Source organism: Pteropus alecto, unplaced genomic scaffold (genome assembly GCF_000325575.1).
Source record: "Pteropus alecto unplaced genomic scaffold, ASM32557v1 scaffold3, whole genome shotgun sequence".
Taxonomy (NCBI): domain Eukaryota; kingdom Metazoa; phylum Chordata; class Mammalia; order Chiroptera; family Pteropodidae; genus Pteropus; species Pteropus alecto.
Window position 1 is genome coordinate 2,784,297 of NW_006442484.1, and position 19,180 is coordinate 2,803,476.

At 34.6% G+C, this 19,180-nt stretch overlaps 1 protein-coding gene across 1 annotated transcript in view; it reads left to right on the forward strand.

Moving 5' to 3' along the window:
* CNTNAP5 (contactin associated protein like 5) overlaps positions 1–19,180 on the forward strand; it is a 716,034-nt gene that overhangs the window by 334,416 nt on the left and 362,438 nt on the right. The window contains exon 5 of the mRNA XM_006920991.1: positions 10,455–10,658. Within this exon, the coding sequence (XP_006921053.1) occupies positions 10,455–10,658 (204 nt within the window). The remainder of the gene's footprint in view (positions 1–10,454; positions 10,659–19,180) is intronic.

The following is a 19,180-nucleotide window of genomic DNA, read 5'->3' on the forward strand; positions in this document are numbered from 1 at the left end:
GACTTTTTTTGGGCGGAACTCTTATTTCATCTCAGTTTTATTATTATTTTCTCAGAGAGGTTGCTGAGGTATGCGGTTATTGCCATTTATTATTCATATTTTGATCTGTCTCCTCCTCCTCCTTCTTTTCATAAAGAAGCCCCTTTAACATTTCCTGTAATATTGGCTTGGTGGTAATGAACTCCTTTAGATTTTTCTTTTCTGGGAAGTTTCTTATTGTCTTTCAAATCTAAATGATAACCTTACTGGGTAGAGTAATCTTGGTTGGAGGTCTTTGCTTTGAATATTTCCTGCCAATCTCTTCTGGCCTGCAAAGTTTCTGTTGAAAAATCAGCTGACAGTCTTATGGGAGCTCCTTTGTAGATGACTAACTGCTTTTCTCTTGCTGCTTTTAAGATTTTCTCTTTGTCTTTAAACTTTGACATTTTAATTATGATGTACCTTAGTGTGAGCCTCTTTGAGTTCATCTTTTTTGGGACTCTGCACTTCCTGGGCTTGTATGTCTATTCCCTTCACCAGGTTAAGGAAGTTTTTCATCATTATTTCTTGAAATAGGTTTTCAGTACCATATTCTCTCTTCTTTTTCTGGTACCTCTATGATGTGAATGGCATTACTCTTGATGTCCCAAAGGCCCTTTAAACTACCCTTATTTCTTAAAGTTTTGTTTTTCTCTTTGTTATTCTAATTGGGTATTTTCTGCTACTTTGTTTCCCAAATTGGTGATTTGATTCTCTGCTTTATCAATTCTACTGTTGATTCCTCTCTAATGTATTTTTCATTTCTAACTGGTTCATTTTATGTTGTCTAATCTCCATTTTTTATATTTTCTATCTTTGCTAAAATTTTCACTGAGTTCACCTACTGTTCCCCTAAGTTCATAGATCATCCTTATAACCATTGTTTTGAACTCTATATTTGGTAGATCGCTTGTTTCTATTTTGTTTAGATCTTTTTTTTTTTTTTTTTTGAATTTTTTTCTGTTCTTTCATTTGGGACATGTATCTTTGACTCCTTATTTTGGCTGCCTCTGTGTTTGTTTCTATGTATTAGGTAGATTTGCTAAATCTCCAGATCTTGGTAGAGTGGCCTTATGTAGTGGATGTCCTATGGGGCCCTGTGGCACAGTCTTCTCGGTCACCTGAGCAGAGTGTTCCTGGTGTGTACCTTTTGTGGGTTATGTGTGCCCACTTGTCACACTGAATCTTGATTGCTCTTGGCATGTCAATGGAAGGGATTGATCCTAAGGCTGATTGGTGCTGAAGAATGACCATTACTATAGCAGAAGAACTGTTGTGCAGGGGCTGACACCAGGGAGCAGGATTCACTCTTGCATGGCTCTGGTACCTGCCAAGTCTGACCTTTGGATGTGTCATTTGTAGAAGTGGATGAGAGGTGCTCTAATGTGGTCTGAAGTTGGACACAAAGTGTGTCGATTCTGGGACTTCTTGAAAATGCCCCTGGTGCAGTCCAAGGTCAGCTACTGCCTGGCCCATAGCCACTTGATATAAGCTACAAAGTGGTCTGGGATAACCATATGTCCTACTTGTCCTGTACAGTCCTAGTCCACAGTATTTTCCCATTTTGGTCAACTAGAGCTTCCCTATTTAGTCTCACAAGTCCTTTTGGATATAAAATTGTAGGAACTATAATTATACTTTCCTTTAAGTCATCATACTCAACTAAAGTGATTCCATCTGCCATGTTAGTGTAATTGTGTCTGAGTTTTCAAGAGGAACAACTGATACCTCAATAATCTTTGCATTTCACAGCTCAGCACAATGACTAAAAAGAGTACAAAATATGCTCATTATTTGTCAGTGACCTTAAGAATAAACTAATGAAATAATTTCTACTACTGTGAAAGGTCCCTAAAATGAATACATGATTTTAGAATAATTTTTGTAGTTAGTGAGCATTCTAGTTGAAATACAAATTTTAAGCATGCTCAGATAGTTCTACAAGTCTAGGATATCTAAAAAAAAATAAATAAATGTTATGAGCAGGCAAGTCTCACTGTGAGAGCTAAAGTGACTATCTGTTGAAGTTAGGACTGTAATAAAGAGTTTTTGTTTTTTGGTTTTTGTTTGTACTATGACTGTTTTTCTATGTTGTCTGCTTGACAAGTATCCTGTTTTTTACCAGCTGTCATATACAGAAATGTCAGAAATTCTGTAATAAAAGCTATTCTTGGGAGTTCTCATGGTTAGCTTTGAAAACTTACAATGTTTTCATAGTTCATCTGAGGTTATCAAAAACTTCTGATAAGGCCTGGAAAAGTCACAGAATTGATGGATGATCTGTGCAAATTTGAGGTGACTTTGGGGACCTTTGTAGTTTGTGGACTGCTAGCTGAAGACCTTGTGTTTTCAGTGCAAGTGTATGATCTGAATAATTATCATTTTCCTTACATAATGTATTATGAGATAAGCTTCACATTATAATTGTATTGAAAATCACATTTACTGTGAATAGCTGAAGAGTCTGACTGGGACTAATTGTCTCAATGTGAATCAATAGTTTCTCCTGTTAAATCTGAGCTTTGGATTTTCAGCCTGTGAGAAAGCAAACTCTATGTCACTGACCCAAACAAGAAGCCTCGTCAGTTCACAGGGAATCTTATATTCAGTGGAGCCCTTTTTTTCAGTTGGTTTGTTGACAAGCTATCAACATCCATCAAATATGCCAGCATATGCCTCCAGAACTTGTTCTTTCTCAGAAAACAAGCTATGGCACCTGGATCAGCAATTATGATCCCCGTGGGAAGTCAGCCAACACTGGCATTTCTAAGTACCACTGGGATGGAGGAGACGGTGTGCTGGCTTCATCCTGACATAAAGGGAGAGTTTTGTGGGCTGAGCTGTAGGCACTGCCCTTATCTTGAAGATCCCTTGGGTCCACAACTGGCCTATCTTTCATAGCCTAAAGAAATCTGTCAATGTATGACCATTTTAACAAACCACAAATTGCACTGGATTGAGTTTACATAATGAGATCCTAAAAATCAATTTCGAGAAAGAAGGAGGAATTACCCTCTCCAGGATGTGAATCTCTAACAGCTGTGTTCTGGCTGGCACTGTTGATGAGTTAAGGAGCTCTGATGAGTGGTCAAAATGTATGAATGGCAAGAAAAGAAAAAAAAAATACAACAAAACATGGAAAGGATCACATTAGGAATTTACCACTTTGTTAAGAGACAATGAAACTAGGTGATTCCACTGAAAAGAAGTGGGATGGATAGCCAGGATTGGAATGCAGGATGACTAAGCAAGTAATACAGATTAACTTCTAAAAATCAAAGAGTTGTTGTTGTTGTTTTTTGTTTGTTTGTTTTTGTTTGTTTTTTTAACAAACCTGACCATGCACTTTCCCTGCTTTAAATTCTTTGGCAATAATTTCTCCTTTGACCTCAAAGTCACATCAAAACCCACATTATTTTATTTTTAAAGGACCCTCCATCATAAAATATCTCACTCTGGTCCCAATCCCTTGACTTCTCCAGCCCTGGCACCCTATGCTTTAGCACAGAAGTTCACAACCTCAGTGAGCATCAGTGTTACAGGTGGCTGGTACAAAGAGCACATTTCTAGAGCCCCAGTTCTAGCAAGTCTGAATCCTTGTAGATTGAGATCTGACCCTATGCTCTCTCACCCATGCATCCTTCTGCTGGCAATGCCCTTTCCCCACACCTCACCTGCCTTGTTTCCACTCATTCCACAAGACTCAAGAGAATTGAGGATACCCTCCTGCTCCCTCCTGCCCCACCCTGAAGAGGGTTAGGCACTCCTCCTGTGGGCTTCTCAGGCACACAGTGCTCACCCTCTTCCCATAGATGTGTAACTGTGTGGTGCTGTTTTCAGCTTAGGCTTTTGGAGCAGGGAACTCTATCAAGTTTATCACTGTCGACCTGTGCTGAACATGGACTCCACTATGTTGAGGGGTCAATAAAGATTCAAATGTAAGAATGTCTGACTAAAGTAAAACCACAAAAATCAGCTAGGATAGGAGTTCAAGTTTAGTGGGGATAGTGAGGGTGGAGAGTACATTGCACATTTACCCACAAATAGCCTCTCAGGTGTTTGTGTGGTTTCCATGACCCTCCCAGAAAGAGCCATTTTTCTTAGTAAACTTGATCTGTGAAGAAAAAAGTGCAGAAGAGCAGGACCCATGGGGAAATTCATATCAACTTTTTAAAATTAAATTTATTGAGATGACATTGGTTAATAAAATTATATAAATTTTAAGTGGACAATTCAATAATATATCATATGTATATTGCCTTGTGTGTTTACCACCTAGAGATGAATCTCCTTCTGTCACCCTACATTTGACCCTTTTTACCCTTATCTACCTCTCTCCTCCCTCCTTTCCCTCTAGTAACCACTAAACTGTTGTCTGTCTCTGTGAGTTTTTATTTGTCTTGTTTGTTTGTTGTTTTCAGTTTTATATCCTACATATGAGTGAAATCATGTGGTTCTCAAATATTTCTGTCTGCTTTATTTTTCTTAGCTGATTATCTCAAGATCCATCTGTATTGTCATGCATGGTAGTAATTCATCTTTTCTTGTGGCCGAGTAATATTCTATTTTATATATGTACCACATCTTCTTTATCCAATCATCTATAGAAGGACACTTTGGTTGTTTCCACGTCTTGGCCACTGTGAATAATACTGCATATCAACTTGTGAGGAAAAGAATACTTCCTGTTCAACATTATTCTTCTTTTAAATTGGCATCTACTTTCTTATATACACATTCACACATAACTACACTTACCCACACATACACACCCCTGGTGCAAGCCTGACGTATAAAGTGTATGAATTCAGGAATAATCTCACTGTATATGAGATTTCAATATCACCAATCTCCCTTTTTTTTTTTTTATGAGGGAATATGTGGCTTTAGTGTCAAATAACTCATTTCTGTGTGTATATCTTCAGACAAGTTCATAATCTTTCTGTGTTTTGGTCTCCCTGTATATAAATGGGGAAAAATATGGACATTGCAAGGCCATTAAGAACAATAAATTAGGCAAATGTGCTAATCAGTTCTATTTACCATCAGAAAATAGATTACTGTTTAGTGTAAGAAAACTAAGCGTGGCTTACAGACACTATGATAGAGAACATAGAAGATATATATAGTTTTTTTCGTTTTTTTTCTTGGTGCTCTTAACACTATATTCTGAAGTGATCACACACTTCCCTATCTGCCAATAGGAGCTTATCTCTACTCTTTACACACCTTCCAATGCTCTTAGGTTTTTTTGTTTGTTTGTTTTATTTTTCTCTTTTGTATTGTTAAAGAGAATCTTCTTTCAATATGTTTGTGAAACATGAATAAAGATGTTGATATTCATAACCAAATCTCATATCCCAAATTAACTACCAGAGGACAAAGTTATTAAAATAATATCTAATATGGAAAACCCAGCATATAATAAAATTTGTTTTTAACAGTAATACTATAACAATACGGTCCTTTTTTGTTATTTTAAATCTGTTTTATCCAAGAAAGATAGTGAATGCTGAGTACTTCACATCACTCCAATGCCTAGAGAAAATATTAAGTATTCAATTGGAGAAATTTTTAATCTTTCCTAAAAATGCATTTTTTATCTCCTCTATTTTTCCATTTGTGAAACAGCTGACACATTTTGTATATGACTTAATTAATATTCCAAAATTCCAAGGTATTTGCCTGAATTCTCTTAAGTTGACAAAGTTTCTCTCATTAACTGTCAGTGGTATTAGGAGGACAGCTTCCACTTTCTGCAGGGCTGACTCTGTGCTCTCCTAAGGGTACTCTTAGCTCTGCAATAGTGAGAATACATGAGCAGTGGCTGAGCATGTGCCTCCATGTAAATGTAGCCTCCTCATGTGAATTGGCAGCCTGGCTCTCATAGAATAGGGGAAGATGATGCATCAGGAAGTTAGGAAACACTCAGCAGCCTCACCCTTGGGCATTGGTAGCTTACCGGGTCAATAAGTCATTTCACAGATATTTCTGGATAGCACAGTTTTCTGGGCTTAGTGCTAGCTCCAACTTAATGAGGCAGGCAATGTACTTCTAGCCCCTGCCCTCATGGGAAGCACTGTCATGCTGCAGAGCTGAGTTACAAACAAATCAAAACATAAACACTTATCAAATTAGAGTTGTGAGGTGATTTATGAAGAGAGTAGCATGAAAGTTAGAGAGAGACTAACAAAAGGAAACTGTTCGGGAAAGGATCAAGCACCTGAACTGAATGTCAGAGAATCAAAAAGAGAGGGGCAGCACTTGGAAGTTGCTCAGCATACTCAGCAGAGGCAAGCCAGATGGTGTAGGTTGTATTCTCAGCTCTACCACTTGCTAACTGTGGACTTTTCCATCTTTTGTGCCATAGTTTCCTCATTTGTAAAATAGGAATAATACTAATATGTTTATTACAGGGTGCTTGAAAAAATTAAACAAGTTCATGCAGGAAAAAAAACATTTTAGAGTATCACAGGTCTCAGGATGTTATCTTAACCCCCTCTCCATGCACATGCATGTTCACATGATGCATACACCCTGAAAGTACAGTATGCTTGGAGTGAAGTCAGGGTTGAGAAGAGTAGAAGATGAGATGGGAAAGAAGAACACAACCACATTATAAAGAGTTTTGGAGACTGAATTTAATTTAGTGAAAGGAGAGTTTAAGAAGGAATTCAGCAAAGGTGATGTATGATTTTTCTTATATTTTATCAAAATGAGAGAATGGTTCAGAGGAAGCTGACAAAAATTGAGAGTAATTTTGGGGTTATTTTAAGAATATAGAAGGTGATGATGAGGTCTTGAATGCATACCTGCACTCTGATATGAAGGATACCAAACCTCAAACTCAAACAGAATTTCTTCATATTGTATTCTTCATATTGTCTTTACACCATGCTTCAAATCTTTACCACTGCAGTAATTACTTTGGATTAATGATGGAATGAGGGAAAGAAATGTGACTATTCATTTTCAGGTATGAGTTTGTGTAATTATCATGATGACTTTGTAGGGTAGGTTTCTCTTAGCCCTATTGTACAGATAGGAACACTAAAGCCTAGCGGTGTAAAAAAATGTTCACTCGAGTTCATCTGCCAGTAAGTAGCAAAACTAGAATTGAAAACCAGGTCAGTTAGACTTCAAAAAATTTTCTTTTGTTCCTGTTCTATCAATTGGTTAAGTTTTCTTAAGATCTCATAATATAGAGATGTGTTTCCTTAGAGATAATCTATGTCATCAAAACTCGTATCATTAATTAAGTCACTTGATTAGCTAGACATTTGATGTGATGAAAGTAGATCATAAACACTTTGATGAATTGGGAGAGAGGGAAGATAGTCCATTAGAGTGGAAAATGAAAGATCCTGGGCACTGTAGACTGAGATACACAGCACAAGGTGTGTCTTTTAAGCAGTGACAATTTCCATGTTTATTCTTGGAAGCATTTGTCTCACTTCTAAAGGAACTGTTTGAAATTTATATTTCTATAGCATTGAGTACATCTCTCTATTTTAACTCATAATATGGTATATTAGCATCACCGTCCACAATTGCACATGTCGTATCCATTCGCTCTGCACTATAGCTCCTAAGGACCCTGGTCCTGATTCAGAGTCTGGTGCAATAGAAGAAGAGAAGCAATCAGAAGAGAGCATGCATACACAATGTACACACCATGCACACATGAAGAATTTCACCCAGAGTTCAAGAAGCTGAAATGTGGAGGAATGGAAAACTTGGGTTCAACTTGACATTTCTTGGGTAGTAAGCCATTGAATACAAAAAAGAAATGGTATAATTGTGGGTGAGAAGGTGCAGTGTCTGTCATTACCATGGACTGGATAGGAACGCAAGGCCCTCCAGTTATCCCCATCACTATTAATACTCCTACTATTATTGATTTCACATAAATAATGTCTAGACATGATGGCATCGATTTGTATATATTATCACTTTATATGTATTGGCATTTTTAATTTTCTCAGTAGTCTTCTCAGAAGGATATGGATTACTCCATTTTATAAAATCAAGTCTTAGAGAGATAGAGTTGCCTGAGGTGACCCAAGCTATGGCTACTGTAGTTTAAAATCTATAATTTTGCCTACACTATGACCTTCATTGTTTCATGATTGATGGTAGCTTGCTACTCATAGCCTCCATCTGGTTTGGGTAGAATTAGTTTCCGTAGAAAGATATAGGGCACTGATGGGGTAGTATGGGAAGGGTCTGAGAGTGGTGGGGGTTTGTGAAAATCTACATCTGGAATATTTATTTTAGGGTCTAGGGAATAATTAGCAAACTTTGGTTAGAACCAATTTACTCAATAGGAATAAATTGTGAAATTGTATTTTAAAACTAATTACAGTAAAAGTATAACTTTATTTTTATTTCCATTTCAGATTTGTTTTATAAAGAATATTTCTAGGTTTTTGGTCAAAAAATCTGAATGAATCATTGTGTATGCTCAAGCTGAGAATTTTAATTGCTTGATGAATAATGAAAACTTGAGTTTTTCTGAGTACTTAATTTCAAATAAGACTAAGCCCGCCCCCTTCAAACACTCATTCACCACCATCCCACCCACATAAGATGAAATATAATGAATCTGTTTCAAGTTATAATTAAATAGGCTTATTTTTCTATTATAAAAGTAATAAAAGTTCATTGTGAAGTTTTTATAATTAAACACATTTTTTAAAAAAATGAAAATAACTTATAATAACACTGTCCAAAGAGAGACCCTAGTAAATTATTTTAAAGACTTAATTTTTTAAAGCAATTTTAGTTTCACATCAAAATTTGTAGAAGTTTTTCATATAACCCTGACCACAGACACACATAGCCTCACCTATTATCAGCATTACCAACTGAAATGGTGCATTTATTGCAGTTGATTAACCTACATTGATACATCATAATCATTCAAAGTTCATTGTTTACATTACCCATCACTTTTAGTGTTGTACATTTTATGGGTTTGGACAAATATAACAAAATGTATTCATCATTATGATATAAGGCAGATTATTTTTACTGGCCTAAAAATCCTCTATGCTTTGCTTGTTCATCCCTCCCTCTCACCCCCTACCAATCACTGATCTTTTTACTGTCCTCATAGTTTAACTTTTTCAGAATGTCATATGCATGTAGACTTTACAGATTGGCCACTTCCACTTAGTAATATTCATTGAAGCTTCCTCCATGTCTTTTAATAGCTCGGTAGCTCATTTCTTTTTGAACTGAATAGTGTTTCATTATCTGGCCATACCACAGTTCACTCACCTATAGAAAGGCATCTTGATTGCTTTCAAATTTTGGAAATTATAAATATAGCTGCTTTAAACATTTATGTGCAGGTTTTTGTGTGAACATAAAAGTTTAAATCCTTTGAGTAAATACCTAGGAGTATGATTGCTGGATAATATGGAAGGGTATGTTTAGCTTTGTAGAAACTGTCAAATTGTCTTTCAAAGTAACTGTACCATTTTCTATTCTCACTATCAGTGAATGAGAATTCTTGTTTCTCCACATCCTCACCAAAATTTGGTATTATAGGTGTTCCAAATTTAGGCTATTCTAACAGCTGTGCAGTATTATCTCATTGTTGTTTTGCTTTGCATTTTCCTGTGACATATGATGTGGAGCATCTTATCATATACTTATTTGTTATCTGTATATATTATTTGGTCAGATAAAAATACCTATTAAATTTTTGGCAGAAAATTTCCAGATATGTTTATGCACATCCACTACATGACTGTATCTAAATTATGATTACTTGACTTTTTGTTTTAACAATAATAAATAAACATTTTTTGTATGTCAAAATTAAAATAATAACTTTCACCAGCACAAGATAGAGGCAGGGGTGGTAAGAATGCAATATATTTGCCCTCTCTGTTCAAATAGCAAGTCTTCTTTACTGCATTTTTTTTTTCACTAAACTCAGAGAAAAACTTAGACTCCTTCTCAACACAGGGTTCTCAGAAGAAAGTATTATTCAGTCATAGTTAGAATAGACTCTTTTTTATCTCTAACCTTGAGCCTGAGATGAAGGGATCAAGCAGTTCTACTATCAAACAAAGTAATAAGAAAGACATATCATAAGAAATTATTATAACTTTGGATCTGACACAGTGAATCCTGACATAGGTATTTGTGGTATTCTCATCCTATCCCCTCAAATAAAAAGTGACATATCACTAATGAGAGGTTTTATTTCTAGGCTGATAATCAGTTCACTTTAACTCAGTATGTGGTGGCTACTTATACATGAGTCTAATTAGGATGGGTCAAGTCTACACACTTGACTTTAAAACAGGTCTTTACAGATGTCATAAATATTCCTAAGAATCAAATAACTAATCTGGGAAGCAGGTCTAGCTTTTATGAGGATATGCACTGATTTTTCTCTTTCCTTCTCTTTTTGTGCCCAGAATCAGACATTGCTGACTTTGATGGCCGAAGTTCCCTTTTGTACAGGTTCAATCAAAAACTAATGAGCACTCTCAAAGATGTGATCTCTCTGAAGTTCAAGAGCATCCAAGGAGATGGAGTTCTGTTTCACGGAGAAGGTCAGCGTGGTGACCACATCACCCTGGAGCTCCAGAAGGGGAGGCTCGCCCTGCATCTCAACTTGGGTAAGGTCAGGCCTTGTCCTTCTCAGGTTGGGCTACTGAGAGCTCCTTTTCTTAGTGGGTCACAGTTCCTTATCCTGCTAGGTGGAAGTCCCTGGAGCACAATCCAAGTGATATATTTCTCTGATCCAGATTAGAGAAGAAAAATACCATATTTTTAAATGGTTAAACCATAGATAACATTCTTTGAAAAAAAAAAAAGATCATATTGGTAGGTAAAGAGAAATATAAGCAAATTGCTGGGGTTTTTTTTATTTGTTTACTTACTATCTATTTATATATCTACCTATTTATATGTCTTTTAGTAGCAAAATTTAAAGTAATTGAGCAAGTTTAAACATGCACACATTCACACATATTATAATGAAGCATGCTCACAATCTATTCTGTCTGGTACATTTATGAACGTTAAGTTCCAGGAGAAAAGATGGAGAAGAGACATGAAACATTTTACACATTTTAGTTTTCTTAGATTCCCCCTAGAGGGAGAAGGTGTCTTATTTGTATGAAGAAAATCTAAATTTCTAGGCATTTCTGTGTCTTGTTAAGTGAGATATTGTTTACTTTAGGTATCCTGGTTGTGCCAGGGTGAACTCTAGACTTGCCAGCTAATTTGGCTCAGAATGCCAACCTGTCTTCTGCACATTTAGGATATGGATCTCTTGGTATGGATTGGCACTGTTATGGCTGCCTCACCCCAGGAAGGTGTGTATTTCATGGTAATCAACTTCCTATCCCAAAGAAAGACAGAGAGGGACTCAGCCTCCTTTATGTAATCAAAAATACTTTGGAAGGAAAGATGTGCCACTTTCAGAAGGCAGAGAGCAGAGCTCCAAAAGATGCAAAGGTGAACCAAAAAAGAAACCAGAAAAAGAGCCAAGCAGAGGAAAATGGAAGTGGACATTTTGTATGAGAATGACTCCCTTCCTTTCAATTTGATATTAGTATTAAGGAAAAGCATGGAGATTATACTTGTGAGAAAAAAAAATTATCACTAAGTATTTACTATCAGAGAGTAAAGAAAGAAAATCATAGCAGACTTTAGTATGTAAGTTCAAGTTGCATGGCAGACTGGAAAAAAATTACAGATAAATATATTTTAGCAATTAGCAGGAAATTCATAAGAATGAGGATGAGTTTGGACTTACCCCAAAAGCCAAATAATGTAGGTCTTTATTTTGAGGAATTTCTGAGTACCTTCTTAGAGTCCATGGCAAATATTGGCAGGGGCAGCAGGGAGAATGACTGGGATCCCAAATTCCACTCATAAAATTGACATTTAATGCATTAGATTGAATTCACACCAATACATCTTTAGAAGCAGAGTCTCACCCAGAAGAGAACAGTAAGAGGATCTGCAGGTAACCTAATTGATTGTATTAACATACTTAAACAACTATCAGCGAACTATCTGAAGTGTAGACATACAGATATTCAGCAGAAATGGTTTGTTAACTGGCCTTCAGTTTTCAGGAAAAGAGTATGGGTGAATGGAGTGGAGCTCCTCAATTACTCATGGCTCAATGAGCATTATAGGTTGTAGGTGAAGTTACTGTTACTTGCCAATAGTATAGCAAGTGTCTTCTACTTGTGACATTGCATCTGTCAATTACTGACATTTAGATTCCCAGCTCATACATGTCATTCCTTCTCTAAAGATCTGCTCTAATATGCATAATCCAATACTGTAAACCAGCTTCATAAGTAGAGCATGATGGAAAGGAAGAGGCATGGTCATACAATAAATCTCATTGTAATTGTAGACATGTGCTAGCTATGCATTATGGAGAAAGTTGCATAAGCTACAAGTCTTTGTCTACTTATTTCTAATTTGAGCTAATAATAACTATCTTGCAGAGCATGGACATAAAACCAAAAAGAATGATAAATGAATAATTTATATCAGTAAATAAATACGGAGATGTATCAAAAATAGAAGCTCTTAATATTACTCATTTATTCAACAAATATCTGAATGTTCCACACCCTGTGCTATGCTAGTCTTCCTAAAAAGAAATGAGTGTGTTAAGATGAATAGGACCTGCTTCTTGCAATGATACACAAAGGAAGTCTTTTTTCCCCTCAGATTCCATCTCTGTCCTATATTTCTAACCACAGTGGTGACAAAGTAAAACCTCATTTAGTGAATGATTCAGTAGTAAGAATGTGTCTGTATTCTTTATAGTTTGGGAATTTCTTCATTTTTTTATCTGCTTATGGATTTCCCTTATTTCTATCAGTTCACTATAGTCAAGTGTTTCATGTACTTACCTGTTTTAAGCAGTCATCTAGGATAGTTATTAAGTAGCACAGATGTCTATGCTCCTTCTCTAGGGAGATACTGCCATATGTCAGTACTTTAGCCCTTCATACCTCAATTTTAACCAGTGAACCTTTGGAAGCATTAACTTAAGGGAAGATCACTTTGATTTTCCCATAATGGAAACTGTATTGTAGGTTCCATGAGGGCAAGACAAACTGTATTCATTGTTGTAGCTCCAGGACCTAGGAGAACACCTGCCTAATGTAGGTACCTGAAGTGAATTGAATACATTGGAAAAAGGGATCTCCATCTCAAAAGTCAGAGTCTGACACAGATACACATTGTTCCTATTGGGATGAATCACCCCCAAGCCTGTGCTCCTGGCTCCCTTGTTAGCCATTCTTCTATTATGGTGCAGGATATTTATAGAATACTCACAATATGCTACAATCCTATCCAATACTTAAAGAAACCCTGTTAAGTAAGTAAACATTAACTCCAAATTACCCATGTGGAATATTAGACTCAAAGATGATAAATCACTTGTTCAATTTGCAGCTAGCTATTAGGTATAACCACTATTAAAATTGAGTGATATCTAATTTGCCTTTTTTACTATTATTTTCAGATTATAAAATGCGTGTCAGCTTTAGAAAAAAACTTAGAGGGAGGGAAACACTAATAAAGAAAGAAGAAAAAAAAATCTATAACCCAGTCATCTCTCCTATTAAAATTTTGGTGTATTTTAAAGTGTGTTTCTGAGTTATTTATATAAAACTTGTACATACCATGTAGCATTCATGTTCTTCCCATGTTATCATACAGCCTCCAAAGTGGAAAAAGTTGATACCATTCATGATCATGTTTTTTTTGTTTTTTTTTTTGTTGTTGTTGTTTTTGTTGTTGTTTTTAAGAAATGAATCAAGAATGAAAGGAAAAAAAGAAAGAGAGAAAAAGAAAGAGAGAAAGAGTGAGAGAGAAAGGAAGAGGAGGAAGAGAGGATAAAGAGAGAGGAAGAAAGAATCCAAGTTAATAGCTAAAGAGTAGTGCTGGGCCAATGAATATTTTTGGGGAAGGAAAATATTTTTTCTTTCCAAGCTCACATGGGCACTCCAGCAGTTTCCTTTACTGACAGTTCTCCATTGCATGTTTCTTATCTGATCTCTTACTTTACAAATCAGAATTGAGTAAGAAGAAAGGGATTCAGTACGATGGTCAGCAGCTGAGAATGGTCCTTGAAGACATAAAGGATGTAGTTCTTTTCAGATGAGTCTCTTTCTTTGCTGACTGTTTGATTCAAGTTACCTAGTTACCTCTACCATGGCTTTCTGGACAGGTAGTTCTACGATGAAATTGAACTAGGTGGTTCCCCCTTGATCACTTTCTTAGAATAAAAAATGATTTTTTCTGTAACTAGTGAGAGATTCCTTTTCTCAATCAATTAGAAGATTTTAGAGATTCCACTTCACACTTTTTACACATATCATTCAGATCACTTGTGACAGTTTGCCCTCTGTAGAATTACAGCAATGCAAACCCTTACATGCAGATGGGAGAATTAAAGAGCAGAGGTATTATGTGACTGAGAAACTGTTGTAAGAGCTAACTAAACAAGACAGTAGTATATACAAGTCACTCACCCTTACAAGAGTTCAGTGACTTTGAACTGAGCCAGAATGTTTGTGCAATCTGTAGTAGTACAGCTGTAGTAAAGTGAGAATACCTGGAATGGCATAAACATGTGCATGACAGTGTCCTTGGATGGCCAAGCATAGGGTTCACAGGCAAAAGGGCTTGATTGCATGATCAATTCATTGAGGCATCTCGAGATACTGGTGAAAGGTTTGCGCATTCTTCAATGAGTAAAATAGACATTTACCTTAGCTCTTTTCAGATTCGGACACTTTAATAAGCAGACTGACACATATTTATAGAAAGCTAGCTTATTATGTATCTGAACTTGTATTAAATACTATAAAAGATTTTTTTAAAGTTTCTGCTTTTTTAAAGTCTACACTTAAACTCTGTTCTAGACTATATATATATGTGTATATATATATATATATATGTGTGCATATATATGCATATATATTTATATATGGTTCCTCTGGCTTTCAGCACTCAGTTCACGTCCATTTTGAGCCCAAACTTGAATTACATGCAATCCTAAAAACTATATCCAAACAATTTTATAGATGAGGAAACGAATGGTCAGTGATGCCAAGTCAGTTGTCCAAGGTCATATATTCACATAACTGTGGACCTGGGAAACCTTTTTAATCCAACCTCAATGTCAAGACATTAATAATTAAAATGTTATAAACCTCCATGAAATAATTACATATTAAATGTCAGGAGTACATATGCATGTATTAAATTGTTAGAATAGAGAGATCAGGGTGGGAGACAGGAGTCCAGACAAGTTTTATGAATTCACCCCAAATTATCTAGAGATTTTATTATGAAAAGGAGAGGAATACACACATTTCAGACAGTGTCACTGAGAGAAAATCCAACATATTTTTTATAAATTTTCTCATTCATATAAGAAGTCATTGAACAAATACATTAAGTCAGTCACAGAGCTAGGCACTAGGAGTTAAAAGTTGGATTTAGCAGTCCCTATTTTCAAGCAGCTCCTCAGCAAGGTAAAATAATTATTTTTATTTACTTTATAGCTTTGTAATATTAATTAAAAATATAATTATGTATCATTAAAACCAAATACCATAAATGTATTAAGATAACATTTTCTAAGATAGCAAAGTTACAGAAGATGAATACAAATTAGAGGCCAGACTTGAGGAACAACCCCTAAATCTGAAGAGTGTTTTATTGAATAAAATTTAAAAATTTCCTAACAACCAAAGATATATGTTTCTTGTTTTATTGACATATAAGGATTTGCTCTGGTTTGAGGATCAAGCCCACTGAAATCAAATAGCTTTCTGTTAGTTTCTTATTTTCTTCAGAAAGTCTCACTTGGGTACTTAGGAGAATATTCATTTGTTCTGCATATTGCCAAACAAGAAATTTTATGATACTGAATAGCTTATGAAGGTAAAATTACCTTTTAATTTTACATCATGTCCTTCCCACTTAATGTTGCCCCATCTTTTTCTTTTCCACAACTCTCTTTTTTCTCAACCATTAAATTCTTTCCTGAGACCTTCTATTCCTAATAAGCTATGTAACTTACATGTTTGTGGTGGGATGCAAATGGTCACACCATAAGAAATGAAGATGAATGGGAGTATTCTTTTTTTTTTTTTTTTTTCAGCAGAGGTAGTGGTGAAAATGTTATCTTTGGGGTCAGATAGAGCTGGATTGTAATTCTAATACTTTGTGCCCTTGGGTAAGTCATGTGGCTTCTTTGAGACAGCTTTTTGCAGGGTTGTATTCAAGAATAATTAAAAGGATATACATAAAGTGTTTACATCATATGAGAGGCTTCCTAATATACAAGTGAATACCAAAGCTGATTATCTGAAAAATTAAAGGGGGTAGGACAGTTCTGAAGATCTGAGGGAAGCAGGCATTGGGAACATACATATGAATGGCCGTCTCTTTCAACAGTGAATCAAGCCTTTCTAAGAGTGATGTTTTGCTAAAGTGCAATCTTAAATAAAAGGGTTTCCATTTTCTTTTGCTCAGGCTACCTGAAATTTACAGATTGTGATAGTTAAAGTGACATCCATGTTTAAATTAAGATAAGACCAAACCAAAAGATTCAATCAAAGAAGACTTTTGGGTATAAACACTGCTCAATGCATGCCCTTAGGCAGAAAATGTTAATTATAAAGGTGAAGAAATTGACATGTTTATCCACAGTATTATGAGGGTGGGAGATGAAAAGATTAAGTTAGAAATGTTTTGTAAATATTTCAAGCTTCTTATACAAATTGTTATGTGCTTTAGAATTTTGAGTAGCATTTACATCTTTTCATATTAACTATATCTCAAACCACATGGAAACCAATTCATTTTAATTAGAAATAATATTTTCCAGTAATATGTTTTTGACCTAAAAGATAGCTTCTGCATATTTTTATTGTCATGGCCTCCAGAATTGCCAAAGGGAATTTTTATCTTGTCTTAATTAATTGTAAACTGGTTAAAGTTAGTAGTTGAACCTCAATTGTCACCAAAATAAAACTTGAAATGTATATTCCAGAATGAAGTTTATAATCATTTAAAAATTAAGTTTTATTGTAATCTCTAATAATGATATTTTTAGATAAAATAGGATATTTCCTAGGACTACCATCCTTCCTTCTTCCTGGAAACACCTAATATAAATACAATTAAAATGTTCAACAAGTGTACTGTATACTTGAAACTAATAATAAAATAAAATAAAACAAAATAAAATAGGAAGAAGGTAGAAGAAAAAAATTCTACTTGATGAAAAGGAGAAATTTCCTGTTTCTTCAATTGTTTAAATTAACTTTCACACACTTTGTTTTAATTCAAGAATTCTGAATGATAACATAGAATAATTAATGAAGAGTGAGTGAAATTCATTCATGTCTGCCATTTTTTGGTTAATTAAAAACTAACTTATAATACAGGAGAGATCCAATAATTTATACATCACGTGCACTTTTCAGTGAATCATTTATTAAACATAAAGATTATATTTCTTAAAAGTTTATTTATTCCATTATCAAAAGTATTTATATTTGCTCTAAAACACAGAAAAAAGAAAAATAATCAAAACCTGTTAATATTTTAGTAAATGCATTCTTGAGCTTTATATGCCTATCTATTTCTTTTCCATAGTTATAATTTAGTGTATATTTACACTTTTCCATATCACTTTATATTTTAAATCAATAGATATAAATTATTGAATATGTCCTTTATTCAATGTTACATTTTTTATTTTATCAAAAATGGCAGTCACTACTGAGTGTGCTTTTGGAATAATATAAGTACTTTTTAGATATCATTTAGATTTTGATACCTATATAATATGCCATCTGGTGATTCGAAGTTTATATAAAGTTTTTTTCCTTTCTTTTTAAATAATTAAATGTTATCTTCAATTTTTAAATTATTAGACATTTAAAAATCAATCCACTGTATTTCAGTTTGTTTTCTCAGTCTATATTTCCATAAAGTAAATTACTAGGAAAAAAGTTATGAACACATTTTACGTTATTCAATATTTACTGACATGTTTTTATTCAATTTCGGTACATTTCATGTTATATTATCTTTGAGCATTAAAAATAATTGACTAAGTAAACAAACAAGTAAACAATAAGCAATATTAATTCACTTTTGAGGAAAGGTCCACCAATTTTTTAAGTATTTATGAAAATTTCATGAGATATTTTACATGAAAAGATAAGTGTGTTGACTAAGGTTTATGCAGTAAATGGGAAGTAGCTACATTTTATTTAAGAAGATGTATCCTTTTTTTCCTCTGAAGTCTTAAACTTATGACTCAAATTGTTGGATAAAATTATAGTACCAAAATTTGTGAATCAAGGTTATGACACAGGAGAGGGAGGCTGACTTTAAAACTTGATGAGAGTAAGAATGAGATAACCAGGGCACTTCTGCTTCTCACTATTCAGATGTTCTGACCCATTAAGATGGTGGTGATAGTGGTGGCAGTGGAATTTTGGAATTTTACTACTTGAAGCTCCAGGATTTAAAGATCCTCTTATTATTAAGAAATTATTGTTTAATGGCTTTTTATCCTTTTAAGAAAAAAAAGGGAGATGCACATCAAATTCAAGTAAAAATCCTAATATTAATTTTATTTAACCTACTACCTAGAAGCAATAGTTTTATATAAGGCACACTGTTTCCCTCAACCAATCATTAGGTTTTTTTTTTTTTATTTCTAAATCTTTTCTTATATCTGTTGAGTATGCTTTTGGTTCTTTTTTATTGAGGTACACTGGACATATAATACGATTCAGATATTTAAATTATGTAATTATATGTTGACATATGTAACCATAACACCAGTCAATATTAATGACTGGTGTTATGGTTACATATGTCAACATATGTACAACTCTTCCATACAACTCTCCCCTACTGCATCCTTATTTTTTAATTCCAGCATTTTGAGGGTAGAATCTGTAAGATTTTCTATAGTTTTACTTCTTCCTTTTAAATCTGGATGCCTCTTCTTTTTTGCCTTATTGTAGTGGTTAGAACCTGTAGTACAGGCTGAATAGAAATGGTAAGAGCAGATATTCTTTACTTACCCTGCCCCAGTCTTAGAGGTGAAACATTCTTT